At 41.8% G+C, this 22592-nt stretch overlaps 2 protein-coding genes across 2 annotated transcripts; one reads left to right on the top strand and one right to left on the bottom strand.

Moving 5' to 3' along the window:
* The first annotated feature begins 8759 nt into the window (after positions 1 to 8759).
* On the top strand, positions 8760 to 16864 carry MED4 (mediator complex subunit 4). The gene is made up of 7 exons (XM_066313282.1): positions 8760 to 8912; positions 11088 to 11154; positions 11505 to 11675; positions 12065 to 12122; positions 13086 to 13172; positions 13946 to 14077; positions 16104 to 16864. Exons 1-7 carry the CDS (start codon positions 8779 to 8781, stop codon positions 16274 to 16276), a joined length of 822 nt encoding a protein of 273 aa, XP_066169379.1. The 5' UTR covers positions 8760 to 8778; the 3' UTR covers positions 16277 to 16864.
* A 2338-nt stretch (positions 16865 to 19202) lies between these two features.
* NUDT15 (nudix hydrolase 15) lies at positions 19203 to 21691 on the bottom strand. Its single transcript, XM_066313283.1, has 3 exons — positions 21509 to 21691; positions 21229 to 21419; positions 19203 to 20693 (listed from the first exon to the last, which is right to left on the bottom strand). The coding sequence occupies exons 1-3, from the start codon at positions 21658 to 21660 to the stop codon at positions 20548 to 20550; spliced, it is 489 nt and encodes a 162-aa protein (XP_066169380.1). The 5' UTR covers positions 21661 to 21691; the 3' UTR covers positions 19203 to 20547.
* Positions 21692 to 22592: the final 901 nt, after the last annotated feature.

Consider the following 22592-nt stretch of genomic DNA (forward strand, 5'->3'; position numbering starts at 1 on the left):
CTGGCCGGGCAGAGAGCTGCAGCTGTTGAGTGACTGTGGAAGGATACTCTAAGATGCCAGTGGACTGGTGGTACCAGAAGCAACCCAAATAGTTCATACAACAGCCTACAAGTCTATAAACATCCTGCCTGAATCCATGATGAATGCACTTCCATTCTTGTGAAAATGCTCAAAGAACAATAGAACTACGCTGCATTTTAAAGGACAAAATGTCACGACCTGGAAGGCAGAAGCACTTGGCAGAGTTATCAGCATCCAGAATAAATGTACTTGAGCAGTCCTAGCACAAATGTGTTCTCAGGTACTTCGTCCTGCAAGACAGAAGAATCTGCCAGGTACTGTATACTCAGACCATAATCTACCAAACAGCTTAAATACGTTCTTAATTGCAAACAATGAACCCAAAGGCCAGAGTTGAACACAGGGAGAGAGCCAAGCTGCTAAACTGAGGGAAACAACCCTCAGCACTTCACAAGGTCAACCTTTAGCAAAATTGGACCATAATTTCTTGAAGTACTATAATTGCTCATGTGTCTTTGAGCCTTGAATTTGGAAATGAAGGTGACTGTTATTTCAAGATGGATGACTCAGGCCCTGAGTAACCAGAGCAAAATCAGAGACAAGAATTAGAAGCACAAGGGATGATGTGAGGGAAGACGCAAGCGACTGAGTAAGAGGGTTCCCTGAGGTGAACTCCTTGCCACACTACCTGCAAATGCTTATAACTCACTCCTATGGCATTCTTTTCATTGCCAACTTTATTACCAGATAACCTAAGTGTCATTTATGAAGCACCTGGGGACAAGAAATACGTGCAATCCCAGCCTGACCACATTCCCTTCTACTGTTGTGACTATGCAGCTCTTAGTGGGATGGGGGCAGGGCAAGGCAGGTGTTATGAAACGAATTCAGTGAAGTTAAGAGAAATGAAAACATGTAAATTATTCTCCTGTCATGACACTTTTCGAGGTCTGCAAAGATGTGACAGATTGTACTGGTTGCTTTTCATATTCTGTATTCCAGTGTGCATTTACCATATACGCCTTATGTGCTCAAGTTCATGCCTACAAAGCAGCTTTTAACGAAGCATTTTCCAATGCCGGCATTGCCATGTGCATAACATATGAAATTTTGACAGGCAGTGTGGAGCTGAGCAAGGTTCTCTGCCTTTACAAGGCACACTAGACAAGTCCTAGCACAAGTAGTTTATATTAAACAGGTAAAAAACCCAGAAAATTTTCAAAATACCCTGGATATCAGGGATACATTTATCTTAATCATGTATGAAGTCCTGTCATATTACTTTCATTGACTGCCACCTATCTCGCACAAGGTGGCATGGTAAGACTGCATGGCTTTTGATGATTTTATGTCAGTACTATGTTTCAGTTTGAGCTAAAAATGAGACGCGGTATGAGTAAACATGAACTGTAGTTCGGATTTTTCCACTGGAGGGGAATTTGATGTGAATTTAGCATAGAAATCATCTTAGAAATCAGAATGGTTTGGGTGGGTCAGGACCTTAGAGACCATCCAGTTCCAACCCCCTAACATGGGCAGGGACACCTTCCACTGGATCATGTGGCTCAGGGCCCCAGCCAACCTGGCCTTTGAGACATGGTCTCTGACTCTTCAGTGGCAATGCTCTTGAGTGGCTTCATCCTTTCTGGAAACAGATAAGGCGACTCTGTAAACAGCCATGTTGGCTTCCTGAAAGCATCCACATAAATCACTACTGAAGAATGCCTTTTCAATGGGCTTTCAGTACCTATGTTTGTGGATGATCAAAACTACAGAAATAACTCTTCCCTTGGCCTACCACTAACCCTTCAACAACTCATCTACAGACAATAACTCTGCCAGCACTTCAATGGCAGCAGAGTTTCTTTGTGCATGATACGTTAATATCCAAATAAATGGCAGAGCCCTGAAGTAGAGATCCACACAAGGCCTGTTCATAAAGGACAGACCACTACTGATTGTATTCTTTCCCAGGCTTAACAGCTATGAACTCTCCCCTCAATCCACATGGAACCAGCACTGTTAGCAATTTGTTAGATTTCAGAATGTCCCGTGGGATCCTATTTGGCTGCTAAGTATAAGCAATTCTGTAATTGCTTTTGGAATAGTGTATCATACTGTTTTTTCAGCTGCCAGTGAAAACTTTCCTCATTCTCCCAAGACTTTTAAGGGGTTTTACCTCTGCCCATCTCCAACTGCTAGAAGAGAAACCACTTTTTTCACTTTCGCTCATGTAGGTTTCTAAATAAATCTTCCATTTTATCTTTACCCTAGAACTCAGTTCTCTCAACTAATTTAAGCCAAGTACCTCTATTTCTGGTTGGTGTTCTGCTCTTTCTGAATCTCAGGACAGAAGCTGATGCTGATGTCAGTGGCAGGTATTTGAAAACCTGTCTGGAAGTTTCATTAAGCAGGTGAAAATCTGAATAGCATCTTGGAGATTAGAAGATGAACTCACACAGTTAAAAGACAGGTGACCTAGTCTAAATGGGAAGAGATGACAGTTTTATCTTTAGCAGGCAATGGGGCACAATAAAAGGATGAGGGAGATGTGGGAAGAGATTCATTCTAAGTAAATTACAACTCCTATCAGCCTAGCTGGAATTCAGCATGTGGGAGAGCAGGGACTGCAGCTGTCACCATTGCCCTTGGATTTTTTGTGAGGGGAAGTAAACAACTCTAAATTTCAGCCTGGCTTCTATAGAAGCTGGTGTGGGTGTCCCAGTAGTTTTGGTAAACAGTTTATAGCACGACGCTCCAGGAAAATTATTTTTTTCTCCCCAAATAAACAAGTTTAACTTAATGAAGGCTCAAAATTACTATGTGTTGGGGGGTTACCCCAGGAGTCTCATTATCTCTAATTGGATGTTTTATTTCATGAACTAGTCAGCATTAACTTCTAGCTTGGTGAGGAAAAAAATCTCATATTTAATTGCCTCCAAATTTTCCTTTATTCCTGGGAAGACTTGGCAGGATTGTGAATATCTCTAGTGGCCAGGCTGTCAAACAAGCTTTTCCTTTTCAATGAACATTCTTTTCTTTTCTTTTCTTTTCTTTTCTTTTCTTTTCTTTTCTTTTCTTTTCTTTTCTTTTCTTTTCTTTTCTTTTCTTTTCTTTTCTTTTCTTTTCTTTTCTTTTCTTTTCTTTTCTTTTCTTTTCTTTTCTTTTCTTTTCTTTTCTTTTCTTTCTTTCTTTCTTTCCTTTCTTTCTTTCTTTCTTTCTTTCTTTCCTTTTCTTTCTTTCTTTCTTTCCTTTTCTTTCTTTCTTTCTTTCTTTCTTTCTTTCTTTCTTTCTTTCTTTCTTTCTTTCTTTCTTTCTTTCTTTCTTCCTTTCTTCCTTTCTTCTTTCTTCCTTCCTTCCTTCCTTCCTTCCTTCCTTCCTTCCTTCCTTCCTTCCTTCCTTCCTTCCCTCCTTCCCTCCTTCCCTTTCTTTCTTTCCTTTCTTTCCTCTCTTTATCCCTCTCTTTCTTTCTCTCTTTCTCTTCCCTCCCCTCACTATCCAGGGCCAATTCTGGTTCTCCTTCCCACTCAACACCTCCTACTTCATAGGCAGCACTGATCCCCACAAGCCCTCCAGCAGACTGAAAGCAAGGACTGCTTTCTGCCTGGATGACTTCCTGTCTTAAGGGCTCTATGCCCAAATTTACACCAGAAGAAATCAGTGTAACTTAAGTTTAATATAGCTCAAAGCAGAGCTAATTCTGTGCTGAAACAGTCTGGAATGGCATACCAAACTCTGGTTTTGGCCATATGTACTAGTGTTTCACACTCCTTTCCCCCAAAAAATAAATTTTGGCTCATAGTATTATCTATTTTATATCATCTATAACCTATTCTAAAATTACTCAAGTTTAGCAAAGACACCTTTTTCATTTCCTCTCTTATCTCATTGGTCTAAAATCACTATCCAACACAAGTGAGCTGGGAAACATAGATTTCTTTCTAAATAGCAATAAGAAATGGATGATTTATCAGACACATTTCAAAATATTAATGGTGTAAAGACATCTTGATAAATGAGGGATGATTACTCTCATCTTCACAGACCAAAGTACAGCTGTGAAATCCTTCCAAACAGCACTCAAGATGTTTGATTTCTATTTTAGTTGATGTTTGACAGAAAGGATTTTATTTTTACATTATCTAGGGAAGTGGAAATGAGTATTTGTTCTGTCCTTTTTCCTTCTTGTTCTCCTTGCTTATCCTCCTGCCTTTTTATTTGTAGTGATTGCGATGCTTTATTACATATGATTCTGAGAGCCTTCAGGAGTTATGTATCTTCTGTAGTCAGTATTTCTCCTTATTATATTAAGGTGTGATAAACTCAGCTGTTGCCAACTGAACACTTGATGTCTAGTGTCTGGAATGTATAAATTAGAAGACAGCCGAAAAGCACTGTAGCCCAGAAAAAACAGATTTTAACTGAAGCACAATAAAAAACAGATTTTAACTTTAGGCTTCTTAGGCGAGATTCTCTACAGCTCAGTTTCCATGTACTAAAGTGATCCTCTAGTTCATGGAAAGAAAGGTAGGAATACCTGAAGTTAAGGAATCACAACATTATGTTAGAAGAAAAGGATTTGCACTATAGGAAACCTAGGTTGGAATTGCTCTGAACTATGAATAAGACAAGGGGAAGAGTTCACTTTTCAGCACTAGTCCCATGACATTAGTTGTAACCAAAGCCGCGCTCTGAAGGCATGGTTCCATATGATGAGGTTAGAGTTCACCCTCTAACGCAGAAGGAAATGAACACCCTCTCCCAAATTAAATATTCTTCAGTCTGGTTATGAGTTGAAATGGCTCATGGACCATATGGCAAACACCAAGGAGGAGCTAAGGGTGGGTGAAAATCTGCAGCTGGGACATGAGAAGTTAGCAACATCTCAGCTTCTTGGCCTTGGTGAACTATTAGATCAGATCAGCTGCTCCTAGACCTGCCTTGGAGGAATTGGTTTGCTCTGCAGATCATCACTTCAGGGCCCATTCAGGAAAAGACAAGACTCAACTGAACAAGATAAAATGAGCTATTTTTGCTTGTGCTAGCAGTTAACAATACATTCAGTATGCCATTGAATAGACAATCTGAAATGAAAGAGCTCTGAAATGTCTAATAAAGTGACTGCAAAGATCCATGTATGGCCACACAAAGTAAAATGTTCTCAGACTACTGGAAAGAATTTGGAACAATGCTTAGTTATTCAGGAGGGGCATAATCTTTAAAGAAGCAGGTCTGGCTCAAAACCAACACAACTATGAAAAAAGTTTACCCCAGGGGAAAGAGGGCGGAAAAGTACTGAAGAACCGAGGTAACAGAGTAACCAACAGTGGGGGAACAGAGGCTCTGTTGTTTTTATAGGCAAATACTCCAGAAGTTCTATTCAGCAAATTATTCACTCAGTCTTAAAGTAATCAGCCCATGGGACAAATTTAGGGCATGAGCCCATTTCACCCAGCCTTTCCCTTTGCCCTGAAGGGATGACCCCTCTGACATGGTCTGAATGACTTTCTGTGTCTTGGCACGGGCAGGCATTCCCTGATACCTCTGGTCTCACCCTGTCCTCCCACACAGAGCCATGAGCACAATTAAGTCTCTGCCTAGTCCACTGCACTCTCCAGCTATGGTTGCATTACCCAGGCAAGGAGAAGGAAAGGACTGGGAAGTAGAGAGCAGAGAGTTGTCCATTTGGCCTGGAAGAGGGACAGACATGTGAGAAGTAGGGAGAGAAGGGTGGCTGCTCCAGTGAAAGATGGGTGGTATTGGCCTGGTTGGGTGGGAGTAGTACTGCTGTCAAGAGGAAGGGAGGGAACAAGCTCCTGGGCACAAAGAGAATGAAAGATCAGGCTACAAAAATCTCCTATAACCTATACTCACACCTGTCAACTCTGGGTGTCCTATTAAAGCTGCAAGCTTTCAGCTCAAGTGAAACCAGCATTATTGCCCTGAAATATTGCAGAAGTACTTCAAGTCTAAATAATTCAGATGTCAAAATGAGTATAAGGAAGAAAATGATTTAGTGGAATGACTGCTTTGTTTTTTAGATCGTTATTTCTTTCTATTTATGCACCCATACAGACACTAACAAATCAGTGAACTGGATGCACAACCAGACACCATCAGTGATTACATCTTTCCCTGAACAAAAGCAAGAAAATAGAGGAGGGGGATAAAAAAGCACAAGAAAAAGTTATCTAAAAGGCAGAACTATTTGATGAGATTTTATCTGCTATGCAGTTTAAACAGAATTCACACACTATTCACAATCAGAATGTTAAGGGTTGTTGGGCATTGCAAAGGAATTTTAAATAACTCCTGCTGGCAAAGTTTTTTTCTCAGAGTTGCCAAATCTCATTGCTTTATCACAAATCTCAGAATGTTGAATTGCTTATTTAAATCACAGTTCAAAGAATTACTGACTAATGAGTTTCTTGCCCTTTTTTCTTCTTTAAATAAATGCAAATGTTTCAGGAACATACTTATTGCAGAAGGTAACAGAGTAAATACAAGAGCAGTCAGGGATGCTATTATTGTTCATGTAGGCCTTTCTCTAATCAGGGGAGAGGAAAATCACTGTTTACTGGCAGCTGCCTGCTGACAGCAGGACACAGCGTCTGGGGCTCCCTGTGTTCAGTGGCAGTGCTTGCCCTGGTTAATGAACCCTGGCCCCAGACTAGCTCTCACGCTGTACTCCCTCTCTCCACCCTGGCCTCTCAGGGTCTTTCAACAATACTGAAACTTTCATGACTATAAAAAATTCCCCTCGTTTCACTGTGACTCCACCCAGAAGGAGAGGCCTGTTTCACCAGCCCATACAGAGCAGCATTAAAAAAACCCCCACAACACAGCAGTACTTTTTAATTATAACTCAACTGCTGGCAGGGTTGGGGGCAGGATTGCACCTATTACCTGCTCCAGACATTGTGTGTAGAGGTCCATGATGGACGCCAAGCTCCCTTCAGCCTTCATGGACACACAGGCAGTGTCAGCAGGTCAGTGTTGCTGCTGGTCATGTATGGGACAGCCAGCCCAGGTAAAACCCTGGTCTTGGTCTGATTTAAAGCTCAGGTTTTTGTTATGCTGTCAGTATCAGGCACTTAACCTTTGCTGGTTGTCAGTAAAACACCATATATAGATGCCTAGAGGTGAGGTGTCAGAACATGGAGCCTGGTGTCAAGCACTAGGACAAAAGGCAACGGGCAGAAACTGTTGCACAGGAAGTTCCACCTGAACATGAGGAAGAACTTCGTCACTGTATGGGTGACCATGTGCTAGAAGAGACTGTCTAAAGGGTTATGGAGTCTCCCTCACTAGAGATGTCAAGAACCCTCTGGATGCAATCCTGTGCAATGTGCTCTAGGACAACCCTGCTTGAGCAGGGAGGTTAGACCAGATGAACCTGTTGTCCAAACTTGACCCTTTCTGAGATTCTGTGAGAAATCCTCCAACTGATCAAAGGCACCTGAGGGACTTTTGGACACCAACACTGAAATATTGAGTTTAAACCCCCAAAGATGTAATTCAGTTGCACATACTTCACCTGTAGTCTGTTTTCTGTCTTTAGCATACATCAGTGTTGTCTGGAGGCTCTTTGCGGAGACCCAGGGAGATCCACAAATGCATTCCAGTTGGAATGGCTGTAGCCAGGTGGGGGCTGACCTCTTCTCCCGGACGACCATGTTATAAATGACTATTATAAAGGCTTTTCGCAAGATGTGTGCTATATGATTAGGAACTTTGTGGTAAGGATATAAGTTTTTATTTCTGCTGTTAGTAAAGAAAATTAGGCATAGTGGTAGCAGTGATATAGTATGCTTAAACTGTCTGTTTGGCCGGGATAACATCCAGTGAACATGTAAAGAAGACTCTGCTATTGATACACCAGCTATCAGCATCTCCCATCTGAAGAAAGCATGGACCAAGGCCCAATCTGGAAGTGATAATGAAGACACAACCAAGAAACACGCAGCTCTAAAAAGGCGGACCCAAGGAGGGGCCATGCAAAACAGTCCCTGGAATATGGGAACTAGTTTATGGAAAAATATGAATATTCAACAGACTGATACAACAGAAAGGGTATTTAAAGAAAGCCTGTGAAAGAGCAGTTTGTGGACTTGGCTTAAATGCCAAGTCACCCGGCCGGCCGTACTTTGCTTTTTCCTTATCTCCTATTTGTCTTATCTTTTATTAAACAAATTTCTTAAAATCTATGTGAAAGTGAATCTTGTTTTTCACAACTACCAATACGAGGAAGAGAGGTCACAGCCCTCAGCTGCACCAGGCGAGGTTTAAGTTGCACGTCAGGAAGATTTTCTTCAGAGAAAGAGGGGTTAAACATCGGAACGGACTGCCCAGGAGGGTGGCAGAGTCACCATCAATGGAGTGCTTAGGGGAAGACTGGACGTGGCCCTCAGTGCCTTGCCCTAGTTGACATGGTGCTGCTCAGACCCCGTGCTCTCAGAGGTCTTTTCCACCCTCCGCCATTCTGTGATTCAAAGAGCAGCAAGGGCACATCCCCGCGCAGTGACCCAGCCTCAACACAGGCGCTGACAGACGCACACCAGGGCTCGGCGAGGCAGACAGCAGCTCCTCGGCCGCCCGGGCCGAGTGCCGCCGCCGCCCGCCCCCGGCCGCCTCCCGGGAGCGGAAGGGATCCGCCCCGCGCATGCGCGCGCTGCCTGGCGGCTGCTGCCCGTGCCTCCGCCGGCGGGGGCGCTGCCGCGCGCTGCCGGGGGCGGATCCGCTCGCGCCCGCGCCCGGATGGCGATGGCGGCGGCGGCGGGAGCCGGGGCCGGGGCCGGGACAGCGGCGGCGGCGGGCGGGGGAGGCGGCGAGCGGAGCAGCACCCGGGACCGGCTCCTGGCGGCGCTGGAGGATCTCGAGCTCTTGGCCAGGTACCGCGCTCGGCCTCCCGCCGGCCCCGGGCGGCGGCGGGGCACCGGGGGCGGGGTGAGGGCTCCCGGCGCGGTGCGTGCGCGGAGCCTCCGGCGGGCGGAGCGGGAGCCCCTGAGGCTGGGATGGGAGGGGCCCGCCCGGCTGAGGCGCTTGCTGTTCCCGGCTCGGTACGCGTTTTGCTGCCGTCTCGCCGTCCCCAGGCCGGCTCTGCGGGAGAGGGGCTGGTGCCGCCCCGGGGCTCGGCCGGCCCTGCGCACTGCTTCCCGGCGCTCATCCCGGGGGGAAAGCATCGCTCGTGCTTCGCCTCCCGTTTGCGGAGAGAAGGAACGCTTCCTTTTTCTCCCACTTGCCTTTCTCACTCGGTTGACACCTGCGTTTGCTGTGAAGTGCACACTCACACGCCGATTTTAGGCATTTTATTAGTCACTGAAAGTTATGCTTAAGTCAGAAATATGTAGATGGTGTTGCATGACATGAGCTGTTCTGGCCATTGCCTGTACTAGTGCTACATTCACTCCAAGCAGGCTGCAGAGCTCGTTTTCAAAGTGATAGGAATGCTCAGATACTTAGTCCAGGTCTGGAGCCCAGGGTGGTAATCCCCATCCAAGCTGGCAACCATGTCATGGAGGCACAGCTGGCTGTGAAGTTCAGAGAGTTCCTAATTATTTTCCACACCTCAGTGAATAACCTGTCACTCACTCAATGTTCATGGACTCAGTGTCCATGTTGCTCACAGTGATTACCAAGAGTAGGATAAACTATTGGTGAGTTGCTCTTCTTGTGTTTGGTTAAGTTTTATCTTCAGTCACAGATTTATTGTGACATAGGGATTGCTGGAGAACATGTGTTCATGGAAAAAGGAAAACAAACTTGTTCTTTGTCTGAACTACAATTTTTTTTTTTTGGATGCTGGAACTAGTGTTCCACCACAATGAACCCAGGGCAACGCTCAGCAGCATTTAATGAATCTTCCTGTTGATCAGCAAAGTGTTGCAGCACCCTGGGGCTAGGCCTTTCTCAGTCACAGTAGTTGGTTTGGTGGTAGGGGCAAAAATTGAGCCACATGTCTAATCTGTAGCCTTTCTGTAGTTCTGAACCTACATCTGAATCTACATCTATGTGGCTGACACAGGGTAGAATTACAGCACTCTGTGACATCACTCTTGCTGGTGGTAGCTGACCTACTTAAAATGGATTTTACTTGCTACTGCTCAATGTTGGTCAGGTAGAATAAAGCTAAAGCAATTCTCTAATTGTTTGAAATCATAGGACTGTTCAGGAGTGACCAAGAGACATAGACCAAGAGTAGAGCTTTACTGGGTTTTTTTAAAGACATTTTTTGCCCCACTGCTGTATTACTCGCACATCCCACTGATCTGCTTACACTGGACCAAGGAAAGAATAAGTAATTCCAGGGACAGTGTATCCAGATAGACAGTTACTCGTGCCTAGGGTTGAACTGCCATTCATAGCTTTAGAAGCCAAGTAACTTTGCTGAATTTACAGAAAATGCCTTTTTGCATCACGGTACCCAGGGGTTCTTGATGGCTTTTCAGAACAGTGGCAGAGTATCTGGATATCTGGAAGAGTGATCAGGAGGTCTATTTGAGAAGCACTTCTAGCCTAGCACCAGAATATTAAATATTACCAGGACCAGGGTGGTGTCTTGTTGTTATTTTTTTTTTTCCCCTGTGTATGTGCATGTGTGTGTGTGTGCGCTTGATGCACAGCTAAGACACTACCTGTAAAAGTAGTTCCATAACAGCCTCTGTAGGTATTTGAAAGTGTAGACTTAATTGCCCTAAACTACAAGTATATTGGGGAAAAAAATGGAAAAAAGTAGTGAAGTAAAAGAGGGAAGACCCTCTGGCAATAAACAAAGGTAGTTTATTATTTATGCTGTTTCTTCTCTCAGCTTCTGGTGATGTCTTTTATGGCTTAACAGGAACTTAGCACATTTCTTGAATTCACATACATGAGGGCTTCATGAGCTCAAATAGCAAAGAACAAAAAGTGCTTTCTTGGTTGAAAAATCCCTACCCACACTGTACTATAAAATAAAAAATATTCAGGTCCATGAATACTTTCATAATGATACCAGTACTCTGGTAATTTTGAGGTGACTTGATGTGATAATACCTTAGAAAATTTTGCAAACTGAGTTCTCCTTTCAGGGAACTAATTGAAATTTTGGCAATTTCAAGAAACCAAAAGCTTCCACAACCAGGAGAGGAGAGCCAGGTAAGCTGACTTTCTGAATTATGGTTCTTTGGGCAAGCATAATGCTTTACTTCTAATTTTTTCCATTCTTTTGTTTGTTCTAGTTTTCTCCCTTTGTCCTTGCCTATATTCAAGCTAATGGTCATGATGTGGCTTTGGCCCTGCTACAAAGGCATTATTGGTTCTCCTGTTGTTTATTCATTTCTTATGTGCCACATAGGCTGTTCCTGCAAACAGGAAGAAATTTTATTTCATTTTTCATTCAAACAAAAATACACCTATGGATGCCATTTGCTCTTCTTTGTAACATCATTGAGGGTGTGTTGTTACTCTAGCCAAATTAAAAGTTCTACAAAACTGTTGTTCAATAGATCCTGGAACTGCTGATTCAGAGAGATGGAGAGTTTCAAGAGCTAATGAAGCTGGCAGTTGATCAGGGAAAAATCCATCATGAAATGCAGCTTTTAGAAAAGGTAGTAGAAAAGCGGGATAATGATATTCAGCAGCTGCAGAAACAGCTAAAAGAAGCAGAGCACATACTGGTAAGTTCATAATGATGTGTTTGCTTTTGAGCATCTTCTTGTAGAAAAGGTGGTTCTGGGCAAAGTGGTGTTGTGTTAGTTTGACAAGATTTAAATATTTAAAACTTCATAAGAGCTTAGTGGTTTGGGTTTTTTCTCAGTAGTCAAACACTGTTTAGTTATCATGGTATTAATGGTGGTGGGTTTTTTTTTTTATTTTTTGTAATGCTAATTTTCTTCTAAATGTACTTTATTTCTGTGTATTTTTAAAATGTTCACAGAAGTTTCTTTTTTAAAATGCAATTAAATGGAAGGGTTTGTTCACAGAGCTGACTTTATGTAGACATTTATAAATTAAAGATGCATTGAAGGTTTGGTTTACTCTGTGGGTTTTTATTTTTTTCAACTAGGCAACAGCTGTTTATCAAGCAAAGGAAAAACTGAAATCAATTGAAAAAGCACGAAAAGGTGAGTATCTTTGATTGTACATACTACATAAATGCAGTTCTAAAGAAAGTTGTTAGTGAGCTCAAATTTGATCTTTTTTTTAAAATTCTGCTATCACAGATTTCAGATGCTTCATGTGTAAACAAATTTCCATTTCATTATGAAACTGTAACCATTTCCTCAGAATAAATGCAACATTGAATTATTTTTTGTGGCATATTTTAATATGAAAGTGTCTCAGCAGTCTTCTTGGACTGATAATAGTATATCTGATTACTTAAGTAATTCCCCCAGGAGGTTTGCTAAGGAAAGGGAGAGAATGTGTGTATATGCACTGCATTTGAAAGACTGACTAGCTGGTGATACTGGATTGCAGTTGTAGCAATTCCTGCCATTCTGTGGCACTTATCAAACTAAACTAATTTTTTGGCGGGGGGAAGCAAGGCAGGGAGGCACCTTCTTCAGGTTGGGGTTTTTTTTGTTGTTGTTTGTTTGGGTTTTTTTGCAGTGTCTTTTATAATTTTGTTTCTTTCACCTAGAAAATCAAGGAATTCAATAGTTTCTATTAATCTAGTACAGGCACATATTTGGAAAGAGTCCTCTGGGTACAGTCTATAATTACTAAACTAATAAAAAAATTATTTGCTATAGAAAATTCTATAATAAAGCAGGAGCTGAAGTTTTAGAATTTTTTTTGTGCTTGTCCAATACACTTGTTTAAGAGACTCTTTATGTTTTTTGTGAGGTAAGAGAACCACTGATATTGAAGGTATTTTGTAGTTGTGTGTGTAAAATCAGTTCACTGCAAAGCTCATCTTTTTGTAGTCTGACAGTCTTCTAAATAGTCATTGCATTTCAACCAGGCTCTTAATGTTTGGCAAAATCACATTCCCAGTCTTTTAAATATTGGTGGCCAATATTCTGAAATAATTAAATGATGCAATCTCTTGAGAATGCAGCGACATTTTTTTTCTGTTCTTCCAGGTGCAATTTCCTCTGAAGAAATAATTAAATATGCCCATAGGATCAGTGCTAGCAATGCTGTTTGTGCCCCTCTGACATGGGTACCAGGTAACTGTTGTGTTTATGACAGTAGATTTTTTTTTTTAATAATCATAGATCGTGGCTAATATCTGGTCTTACAATGTTTTTATATGGTGATAGCCACTGGAGTTTATTAGAGTAATAATTTTTTCAGCTGGTATATGTAATATTTCAACAGAAATGGAAATCCAAAGTCCTGTGGATTTCACATATGTCTCCAAAATGTTATGGAACTGTCTGCTGTCATTAACAGACTGGCTTCCTCTGTTCTCCTTAGTTTGCCTTTTTCCCCTTAATGTTTACTCCAATTGTAAGTCAAAGCCAAGTGTGCTAAAGTCTTTTTTATGTGTTTGGTTGTGTTCCCTCTTGCCCCTTACAATATTCTTTCAGAGAATGTTAGTAAACAATGGAGTCAGAATTTTTATTGTTTCATGTTTCAATTTTGGGTACTACCCTCTTTGTCCAAAATGAAAACGCATTTGATTCAATTCTTGTCCTTGCTGCTTAGCTGTGAAAGAGCAGGAAGAGCAAAGGTATCTTTTAAGCAGGATAGGTTTGGGGTTTTTTTAGTTGCTTTGGGTTCTTTGGGAGATTTTAATATGCTTTTTTTGTGAAGTTTGAATGAATGAAGAAAATGTAAGACAGACTTGGATTTTAATAAAACAGGTGTGATGCTCGTTGCTCATCCAAGCAACTGAAGTGTGGGGTTTTTGGTCATTAAACTAGACAATTGCTAAAGCTAATGTCTGCAAGACAATTGTTAAATATTTCAAAGCATTCTTTTTCTTTTTTTCTTAAAGGGGACCCACGTAGGCCATATCCTACAGATCTGGAAATGAGAAGTGGTCTCTTGGGTCAGATGAACAACCCATCCACCAATGGAGTCAATGGACACTTACCAGGGGACGCACTTGCAGCAGGCAGACTACCAGGTAAGTGAAGCTCAGTTTTGTTCTGTTTTTCTTCATTGCTTTTAGATTCACAGCACTTACACATTTCCCTTAGCAAAGGCAAATCAGAGGTAAAGCAATGAAAATTGTGGTTAATGTTGTTCCCTAGCAGTGAAGACCTAGTAAAGAATGGTAATTAGAAATTCCATATTTTTTTTAATTTCATGGTAAACTGCAGACACTACAGCTAAGTTAATATAAACAAAACTCAGTTACCTTCATATATTTAAATAAGTAATTAAGTGATTTCCAGATATATTAGAAAGAAGCACTTTCAGAGCAGCTTTTGCTTAGTGGTGATGACAAAGCATGGAATTGTGAAAGCTGTATTCAGAAGGTGGTTTATTGCCATTCCCTACCTTTCTTTGAGTCTATGTGTAGAAGTCCTGGATTTAAAAGACATGGCAAGGGACAACTGCTGAGATAGTACACTGAGTGTAGGAATCAAGCTTTAATCCCTTAATGGCTTTGTGAAATGGGCACTTCCATTGACTTCAGTGGGATTCATTCCTTCCTGCAAAAATTGAATTTAGCAGTAAATTACAGTAATTGAATCAAGAGTTCAGTTGTTCTGTACCTGTGCAGCATTGATTTACCATAGTTAGACTAAATGGTGGAAAAAGTCTTAGTTTGGCTTCACAGGAGATATGGAATAGTTCTTACATATCTGTTAAGCCACTATCAGGCATTATGGAAAGCTTGTTTTCAAAAATCATGCTGAATTTGTTAAAAAACCCTCTTGCGACTCCATTGGAGAAATAGTAAATTTGGATTTTGTGTTTCTGATCATCTGTCTAATCCTGTTGTCACCTCTTAGGAAGTGACTTGAAATTCTGCATCATCTCACTTTGTAAATCTCTGGCCTTGGACAAAACGGGTCAGTGAGCTGAATGGGAGTAGGACCCTGACATCTGTTCATTAGCATCCCACCAGGGAAATGCTGAGCATTGGCCCACGTAACTTTTCTGTTCTTTTGAAATATGATCAGAGGAAACATTAAGGTTGTGACTTCCTAATGGAGTTTGAGCATTTATTTGTGTATATTTTGGTAGAGCCCGTTCTGGCTGGCTCCTTTGCCTTAGAGGGTGCAAACTTGATCCATTTACTTTTGATTGCTGTCTCTATAAGAACTGAAAGGAATTTTCGGAATTTTCATTGAGAAGCTGGAAGGTGTGGGATTTAAACTCCTCCAGTAAAGTTCTTAATTGAGTCTTGGGCTCCTCTGTCAGGTTAAACCCTCACATAACTACACTGTCAAGGTAAGAGGAAAACACTGATTTACAAGACAGTTGAAGCTGCCTGAACGTTCTGTGTAGGGATGCTGAATCTGTTGGTGCATGGAGACGTGTCCTGAGAATGCTAATTATGGGATCTAGTCCTTTTGGAGACTCCTGCAGAGAGGTCTAGTTACTGAGTTCTTAGTGAATGTGCAGACCAGCTGCTGGGCTGCTTGGTAGACTCCAAGCTTTGAGGCTGCTTAGCACACAGATTCAGCCTGCTTTAATAGCAGACTGGTTCTAGCACTGAGGCATGGCCACACAATGTAAAACACTGGCTTCCATTTGGAGCTCCTTCAGATAAAGGCTTTTCAGGCATATTTGGATAGTCTTTTTCTCTGAATTTTTATGGTCTGCCTGATTTTTTTTTAATCTAATATTTTAATCTGTTTCTGCATACTGACAGACCGTGATCATTTTCATTACTCCAAGTAGCTGTGAGTGCTCAATCAGTTCAAACTGTGCTTTGAAGATGAAAAGCTCATAACTCATTGAGTATATGAGTTATCAAGAGCCACCTACGTAAATGGGCCTCTCTGGCAGAGCAGACTTTTACATTACAGAATTGCTTCATCATGAGATGTTTTCTAGCTGCTACTGGAGAGTTTAAGCTGTCCAGAGGATTTCAAGATTTGTTTTGATTTTAAATGGAAGTTCTGGTTGAGCTGTCTTGTTGAATTTGTCAATATACAAAACTGAAAGTTTTCTTGATTATGCCTCTTTTTCTCCAGATGTACTTGCTCCTCAGTATCCTTGGCAGTCAAGTGATATGTCAATGAACATGCTACCTCCTAATCATAGTAATGACTTCATGCTGGAGCCTCCAGGACACAATAAAGAGAATGAAGATGATGTAGAAGTTATGTCAACAGACTCCTCAAGCAGCAGCAGTGACTCAGACTAGGTATGAGGGGGTATCCCTAGTAGACCTTTCCTGTGGTGAAGGTAGGTTAGATGCTGTTTGTCACAAACTGCAATATCCTTTTGTTACACCAGCAGCCCTGTATAGGGAGATGATGACAGCTGGCTCAGAAATAGTGTGACTAATTTAAAACCATGGACTTCAGAATTGTTTTTTTCCTATTAGATGTTCTGGGAGCTGAGAGAAATGTCTGCTGGGGGAGAGATGTCAGATTTTCAGTGATTGTGTAAATATATGTTTGCAAGAGAAGTGTAAATATATATTTATATATATGTATTTACTATACATTAGATGACATAAGTTCCTGGGAAAAAAGGTGTAAGGGGAATCCCCTTGTATGTTTGTTAGTAACTTTACTCTTTTGATGCTAGCCTTTTCTATGCCACAGAAATAAAACATGAAGTTTGTAATTTTAGTATCTTTTTTTTTTTTTGTTACTGCCTAAATCCATGTTCTTGATCATCTGTGTATCAAGAACAAAAATATGGCAATACGGTGTAATAAAAGACTTTGTAATTATTGTAATATATAATGAATGATTTGTCATAAATAAATTCAGCCTTGATCTAACTTCAATTTTCCAAACTTGAATCTTAGATGAGTTGTCATGTAACTTCAGTGCTCAGCACATTTTATCCAAGTGTGTGGTTGAATTCTGATTGAGTTTCAGAAGTTTGTACTCCATTTTCCCCTATGCAAAATGCCCAGTTAGCATTAGAAGCAGCTGAGGAGGAGTCAGAAGTGGAAAGCCTGTCCTTCCTTTTCAGGTCAGCTCTTCCAGGTACACACAAAGTTGGGCAGATCCTGAGGCAGCAAATGCTTACCCACAAGGCTGTCTCAAATACTTGGTTAAGTGTCCTGGGACGCTGGAGGTGACACGCTTTGGGGCATGCTGCAGGTTTAGCTCCTTTCAGATCAAAGTGCTCAAGGATTTTTTTTTTTGTTCTTATCATCTATAATTTTTTCATCTGCTAATTTGTTTATTTCAGCCGTTGCATTTCCTGCATCAGCTGCAATGTTACTTTGTCTTTGCAAAGGCACTTCCCTTGGCTTTCTTTTCCTTGTTCTGTTTTGCCTAAGGAGTCATTTTATGACAGCTGCTTTTCTCTTACATAACCCTCTGATAAAACTTCCAAGACTCATGTGAACTGTTGCTCCTGGCAGTTACAGGTTTCTATCCTGCAGCACAGATCACAATTCTCTTCCCTTTTCCATTTGGTAGATTCACAGGAAGTATCTGATGCAGCAGGTAATTCCTCCTTTGCTCAAGTAATCTTTCAAACATTGCTGCCAGTAATGCTGTCACCTGTGACCAACATGTACATATCCCATAAGTATGTAGAAAGGAGAAGGACTTCAGTCACATTCAATCACATAATATGGGATAGTGGGTTTTGTTTTCAGAGACACGGGGAATTTGGTTTTGTCTCAGCTGTTCCTTTTAGAAGTATTTTCAGTTATTGAACTGTCACCTCTTCCACAGTCTAAACATACATATTGTAACTTTTATCCAGTATTATCTTTCCCTCTTGGCTGCTCATCTCCAATGTCTTTCCTCATTAATTCACATTAATCCCAATACATGTGCCCTGTCTAGTTAACCTTGCCTACCCCTTTTCTAGCTCACATTAGTTTTTGTCTTAAAACATGTGTGATCAGAATCATACATAATAATGCAAAATGGATCTTCTTAAAGTTTGTATAATGGGATTGGTGTTTTCTTTCTAAATGGTCCTCTCTGAACACATCACACAGACACAGTTCATCAGTCTCTTTTATCTTCTAACTTAGAAGGACATTCTTGAAACAAAATACAAAAATATGTAATTAATAGGGAAAGTGCTGTGTTACAGTCTACCCAAAACTCTTCTACCACTGTATCATGTAATTCACCAACTGAAATACTGTGGAGGTGGGTGATTGTTTCCAGACATAAGAGGGAACTGAAGCAATGAGCACTTCTTTTTCTGGGTTGCTAGGTACTCTTATTAGAGGATTAAATGGGACCAATGTATTACATCTAAGAAATAGCTAAGGCAGAAGCTCTGCCCACTGTTTACTTAGCATAAAATCAAACTCTGGGTATTAGATGCATCCTGATCAATCTCCTTGCATGAGTGCTCCAAACTATGTACTGTTCAGGAGTATGTTTCTCAATGCTGGCTAACTATAATGCCATTTTAGGTGAATTCTGTCAGTTACAGGCAGTTTAGTGAACCATGATATGGTAACAGTGATCTGTTATTCAGTGGCTTAGATATGTACATAATAGATTTTCATATCTAGCAAAAGTACTAAAAATCAAAGTAAAGACTTTAGTTGGAAGGACTGAGTCTTAGCAGCTAAAATCACCTGAGAACCACTTTTTTAGGAGGAGTGGGAAGTATAAATGTGTGATACAAACAGACAGACTTTTTTAAGTTGAGGATTGCTGACAGCTGGTTGCAGTAATGCACTGTAGTCTTTTAATCGGTCCACTTAGAAAGGATACAGAAATGCCGACATATGGAGATACTGTTTGTGTCCTCATTTCGGTGTCTACTTGTATTTACAAGAGAGAATGAATATAACCATTAACAAAATATGCCAAGAAATATGCATGACAGACCATTTTACAGCAGTCCCTGTTCTCTCATCAGGACCTAGATGTTCTCTAAAATTTAAAATAATACTAAATAATTTTTTTTCCTTCATTATTCTTTGTGACAGATGGGCAGGACATCTGTCAACTCTTCCTACAGCTTCTTTGACAGCTGAACGAAATAATTTTCAGTGTACATAAGGTTGCTTTCAGGAAGCAAATCCCCACTTCTGAATAGAAAAATAAGCTTTTTACAAAGGTACAGTAGCAAAGGAATTTGTGGTGATATTTCCTGTTTCAAGCCTGATGTGTAATGTTACTTCTTCCTTTACTTCAGAGAACGGGTGTCTGTCGTATGAAAAGTTGCACGTAAGTAATACTTCAAACTCTAAGCAGGAGGATTGCCAGGGGCAGTAGCATCCTTATGGCTCATCACTCTCTCTTTCTCAGCAAGAAGAGCCATCTCCATTTAAAAAAATGTATGTACAAAGTAAGGAAGAGCTTTAAACCCCTCAAGCTGTTTTCTTTTAAGAACTGAGAAGTTGATTCATAATTTCATTTTAATCCCTCAGTATTGTGCCTGTGTTTTATTCAAAGAAATTAAAGGTATCTTACAACATTTTTGTACAATGAGTATATGTAAAGGAAATAGACAAGAGATGTGCTATAAAAGAACCCTGACAAGAAAAAAAAGTTATCCAATTAGTGATTTCATTAAAAGTTATAGCCTAAAATTAATTTCTGGTATCTTAGTGACTACAGCTGGAAATACTCAAATTTGGTTATAGATTCTAGAAAACCTATTTTTAGTTCATATTTTTATGAACTCCTTGGTTCTGTATGTACTGTTGGGTACTGTAATTTCATTCACTAACAACTTGGTCATTTAATTAGTCAAACTGAGATTTCACCATTTTACCAAATCTCAATAGCCAGACAGAATTACACCCATCTGTGCTGTTTAATACTGACAACTTTTTAGCCACATTTTTGCCATGGAGCTACACCTATAAATGAGATTTTTGTCAGCCTCACACAAATAGTAGACTGTAGGCACCTCTCCATTCCAAGAGTTCTGTAACAAATTCAGATCAATAAATTCAGTGTAACAGGCTCTGAACAGAACTCTGTTATGAAAGCAACTGGCAAGAAGGGTCAGGGAATTTTGATTCCCTGCAATAAGTCATGACAATCTTTTGACATTTATAATATTCTTTTGATTTTCAAGTGTACACTGCTGTCCGCAGGAAAAAAGGCACTGTCTATTAAATGTTACTTTTGTTCATGACAGTAGCTTCATAACTGAAGCTAAGAGACAAAGGCTAACTTTTAAAATTGGTCCAATAATTACAGGGAAGCAGATTTAAATGAGTAGGTTTTGCTGCAACTGCTATTAAGTAAGCTTCTCTGGCTAGTGCTGACTTCTAAATGGCTGTTCATCAATATAAAGATTAACTAGATAAAGCACTGAGTTTTCTGTAAAAGCAAACGTTAATTGTTAACTACTAAACCTAGAAATGGGTCTGGAATGAGAGAAAACTGTTGTGTGAAGTATGGGAAACATAGCAGGTTTTTCTTTGGGAGAGAAAGTACTTTTACTTTATACCTTTTTCTTCTGCACCAAAAAAAGCACGTCTGTCCTTTAGTTTGTTACATAACATACAATTTGCTTTTACTCTAATTGGTGACTTCCTGTGTACCCCTTTAGATGATCGAACTCTTCTGTAAAGGGATTGTAACCTTGCTCTCTTAAACAGCGTAAGGCCCAGAACAGTTGATCTGCTGGAGGAAATTCATCCCATTTGACCCATTCCCAGCCTGTAGGAGAAAAAAGACAAAAAAAAAATTAAAAAAAAAAAAAAAAAGGAAGATCAGAATATAGAGTTAAGAGAGGACAGCATAAAGCTGTGGCAAGGGAAGTTTAGGCTGTATGTTAGGAAGAGGTGGTGAGGCACTGGAATAGCCTCCATATTGCAGCCTGACAGAGCTCAAGGAGTGTTTGGACAACCTTCTAAAGCACAAAATTGGATTGCTGAGGTGCAGGGCCAGGAATGGCATTTAATGATGCTTGACCCTTCCAGCTCAGGATATCCTTTGTTTCTGTGATATAACAGTTCTTCCTCTGCCAGTCTAGATGGATCATGTAGAAACTACCAATACAAAGACATGCTCTCTGTTGCATACAGTTATTTTGCCTGAGCAGCTTTTTTGTTTCCCAGAGAAGCTGTGGATGCCCCATCGCGGGGAGTGTTCAAGGCCAGGCTGCATGCAGCTCGGAGCCACCTGATCTAGGAGGACACGTGGGAGGTGTCCCTGCCCGTGGCACGGGGCTTGGAACGAGATCATTACTCACCCTCGTTCTTGTCGGGCTCCTGGTTGCGCGGCTCGGCGCCGGGCTCGGCCTCGCCCTTCATGAGCACGGTGACATAGTGGTAGCGCTGGGACGCGCACACCGCGTTCACGGCCGACGCGAACCGCACGTGGCGCAGCCGCAGCGCCGCCTCCTCCAGCGTCTCCCGCGCCGCGCACTCCGCCAGGCTCTCCCTGCGGGCGGGCAAGGAAGGGCAAGGGAAGGGAAGGCACGGCGGGGCAAGGGAAGGGCAGGGCGGCGAGGGAGGGCGTGGGGCTCCTACCCGAACTCCAGGTGGCCTCCGGGGAGCTGGTAGGTGCCGGCGCCCAGCGCGCCTTTCCGCTTGCCCAGGAGGACGCAGTTGGGGTGCGCGGCGCTGGTGACCACCACCCCCACGCCGACCCCGGGCCGCCGGGGCTGAGCCGCCGCGCCCATGGCAGCCCCGGGCGCTCGGCGAGCCTCCGTCCCGCCGGGGGCGGGCGGGCGCTGCCGGATCCGCCAATCGGGGCTTGGGATGCCGGTTTTGGGAGGCCCTGCGCCGGAGCGGGCAGGGTGCGCGTCGTGGTGACGTCGCTGGTGAGGAAGGTGGCGAGGTTCCAAGGCAGGCTGGAGAAGGAGAGGTGCCCTGTCCGGCTGTCTGCCTGCGGTTCCTCGCCTCTGAATGCGCAGGGACTTGGGAGGTCGCCGGGAACAGAAAAGGCCTTTGTGCAAATGAGGGGCAGCTGAAAACGAGAAACATACAACTCAGTTTTTGAAGGCCAGGGAGCCAGTCGGTCATTGACTGCAGATTTGTTCAGAATTTTAAAAGTGGCCCTTCTTTGGTTAGCCGCTGTTTCTGGTCTGTGAAGTCTGACTCTGAAGCGTCACGCTGGAATTACTTAAAAAGGAAACTACAAGCTTAGCTGAGCAGAGCACCACAGGTGGAATAACAGTTCCTGACTGATGAAGAAGAAATGAAAGTTTCTGCTGGCAAATATTTACCTTTATTCTCACATTTTTATAAATTACAGAGATATGTAGAACACAAGCTTTCATTTTCTTTATAAACAACTTTGAAGTTTTCAGATTTTCACCTTCTTCAGCCTATTGATCACAACAGAGAAAGAAGCTTTTTATTTGCAGACCTTTCGAAATGGTTTTGGGGTTTTGTTTGCTTTTATTTGGTTGGTTTTGGGGATTTTTTGGGTAAGGTTTAAAAATATCTATGTACATATGTTTTTATTTACATATGAAGGTCATAGGGTCAAACTGGCTAAAGCTTAATCACATTTTTGGGGATCAGTTTTCTGGGGTTTAACTGCCTGAAGTGGCTCAATACAGCATCAGATGGGTCCCAGTGCAGGCATGAGGAGCATGTCAGGAGCGAA

The sequence above is a fragment of the Sylvia atricapilla genome, chromosome 2 (genome assembly GCF_009819655.1).
Source record: "Sylvia atricapilla isolate bSylAtr1 chromosome 2, bSylAtr1.pri, whole genome shotgun sequence".
NCBI classification, from domain to species: domain Eukaryota; kingdom Metazoa; phylum Chordata; class Aves; order Passeriformes; family Sylviidae; genus Sylvia; species Sylvia atricapilla.

Coding starts and splice junctions, on each gene's coding strand:
- MED4 (XM_066313282.1), top strand. CDS start 8,779: ATGGCGATGGCGGCGGCGGCGGGAGCCGGGGCCGGGGCCGGGACAGCG. Junction 8,913..11,087: donor GATCTCGAGCTCTTGGCCAG/GTACCGCGCTCG, acceptor TTCTCCTTTCAG/GGAACTAATTGAAATTTTGG. Junction 11,676..12,064: donor AAGAAGCAGAGCACATACTG/GTAAGTTCATAA, acceptor TTTTTCAACTAG/GCAACAGCTGTTTATCAAGC.
- NUDT15 (XM_066313283.1), bottom strand. CDS start 21,660: ATGGGCGCGGCGGCTCAGCCCCGGCGGCCCGGGGTCGGCGTGGGGGTG. Junction 21,420..21,508: donor GGAGGCCACCTGGAGTTCGG/GTAGGAGCCCCA, acceptor GCCCGCCCGCAG/GGAGAGCCTGGCGGAGTGCG. Junction 20,694..21,228: donor GGAGCCCGACAAGAACGAGG/GTGAGTAATGAT, acceptor TTTCTCCTACAG/GCTGGGAATGGGTCAAATGG.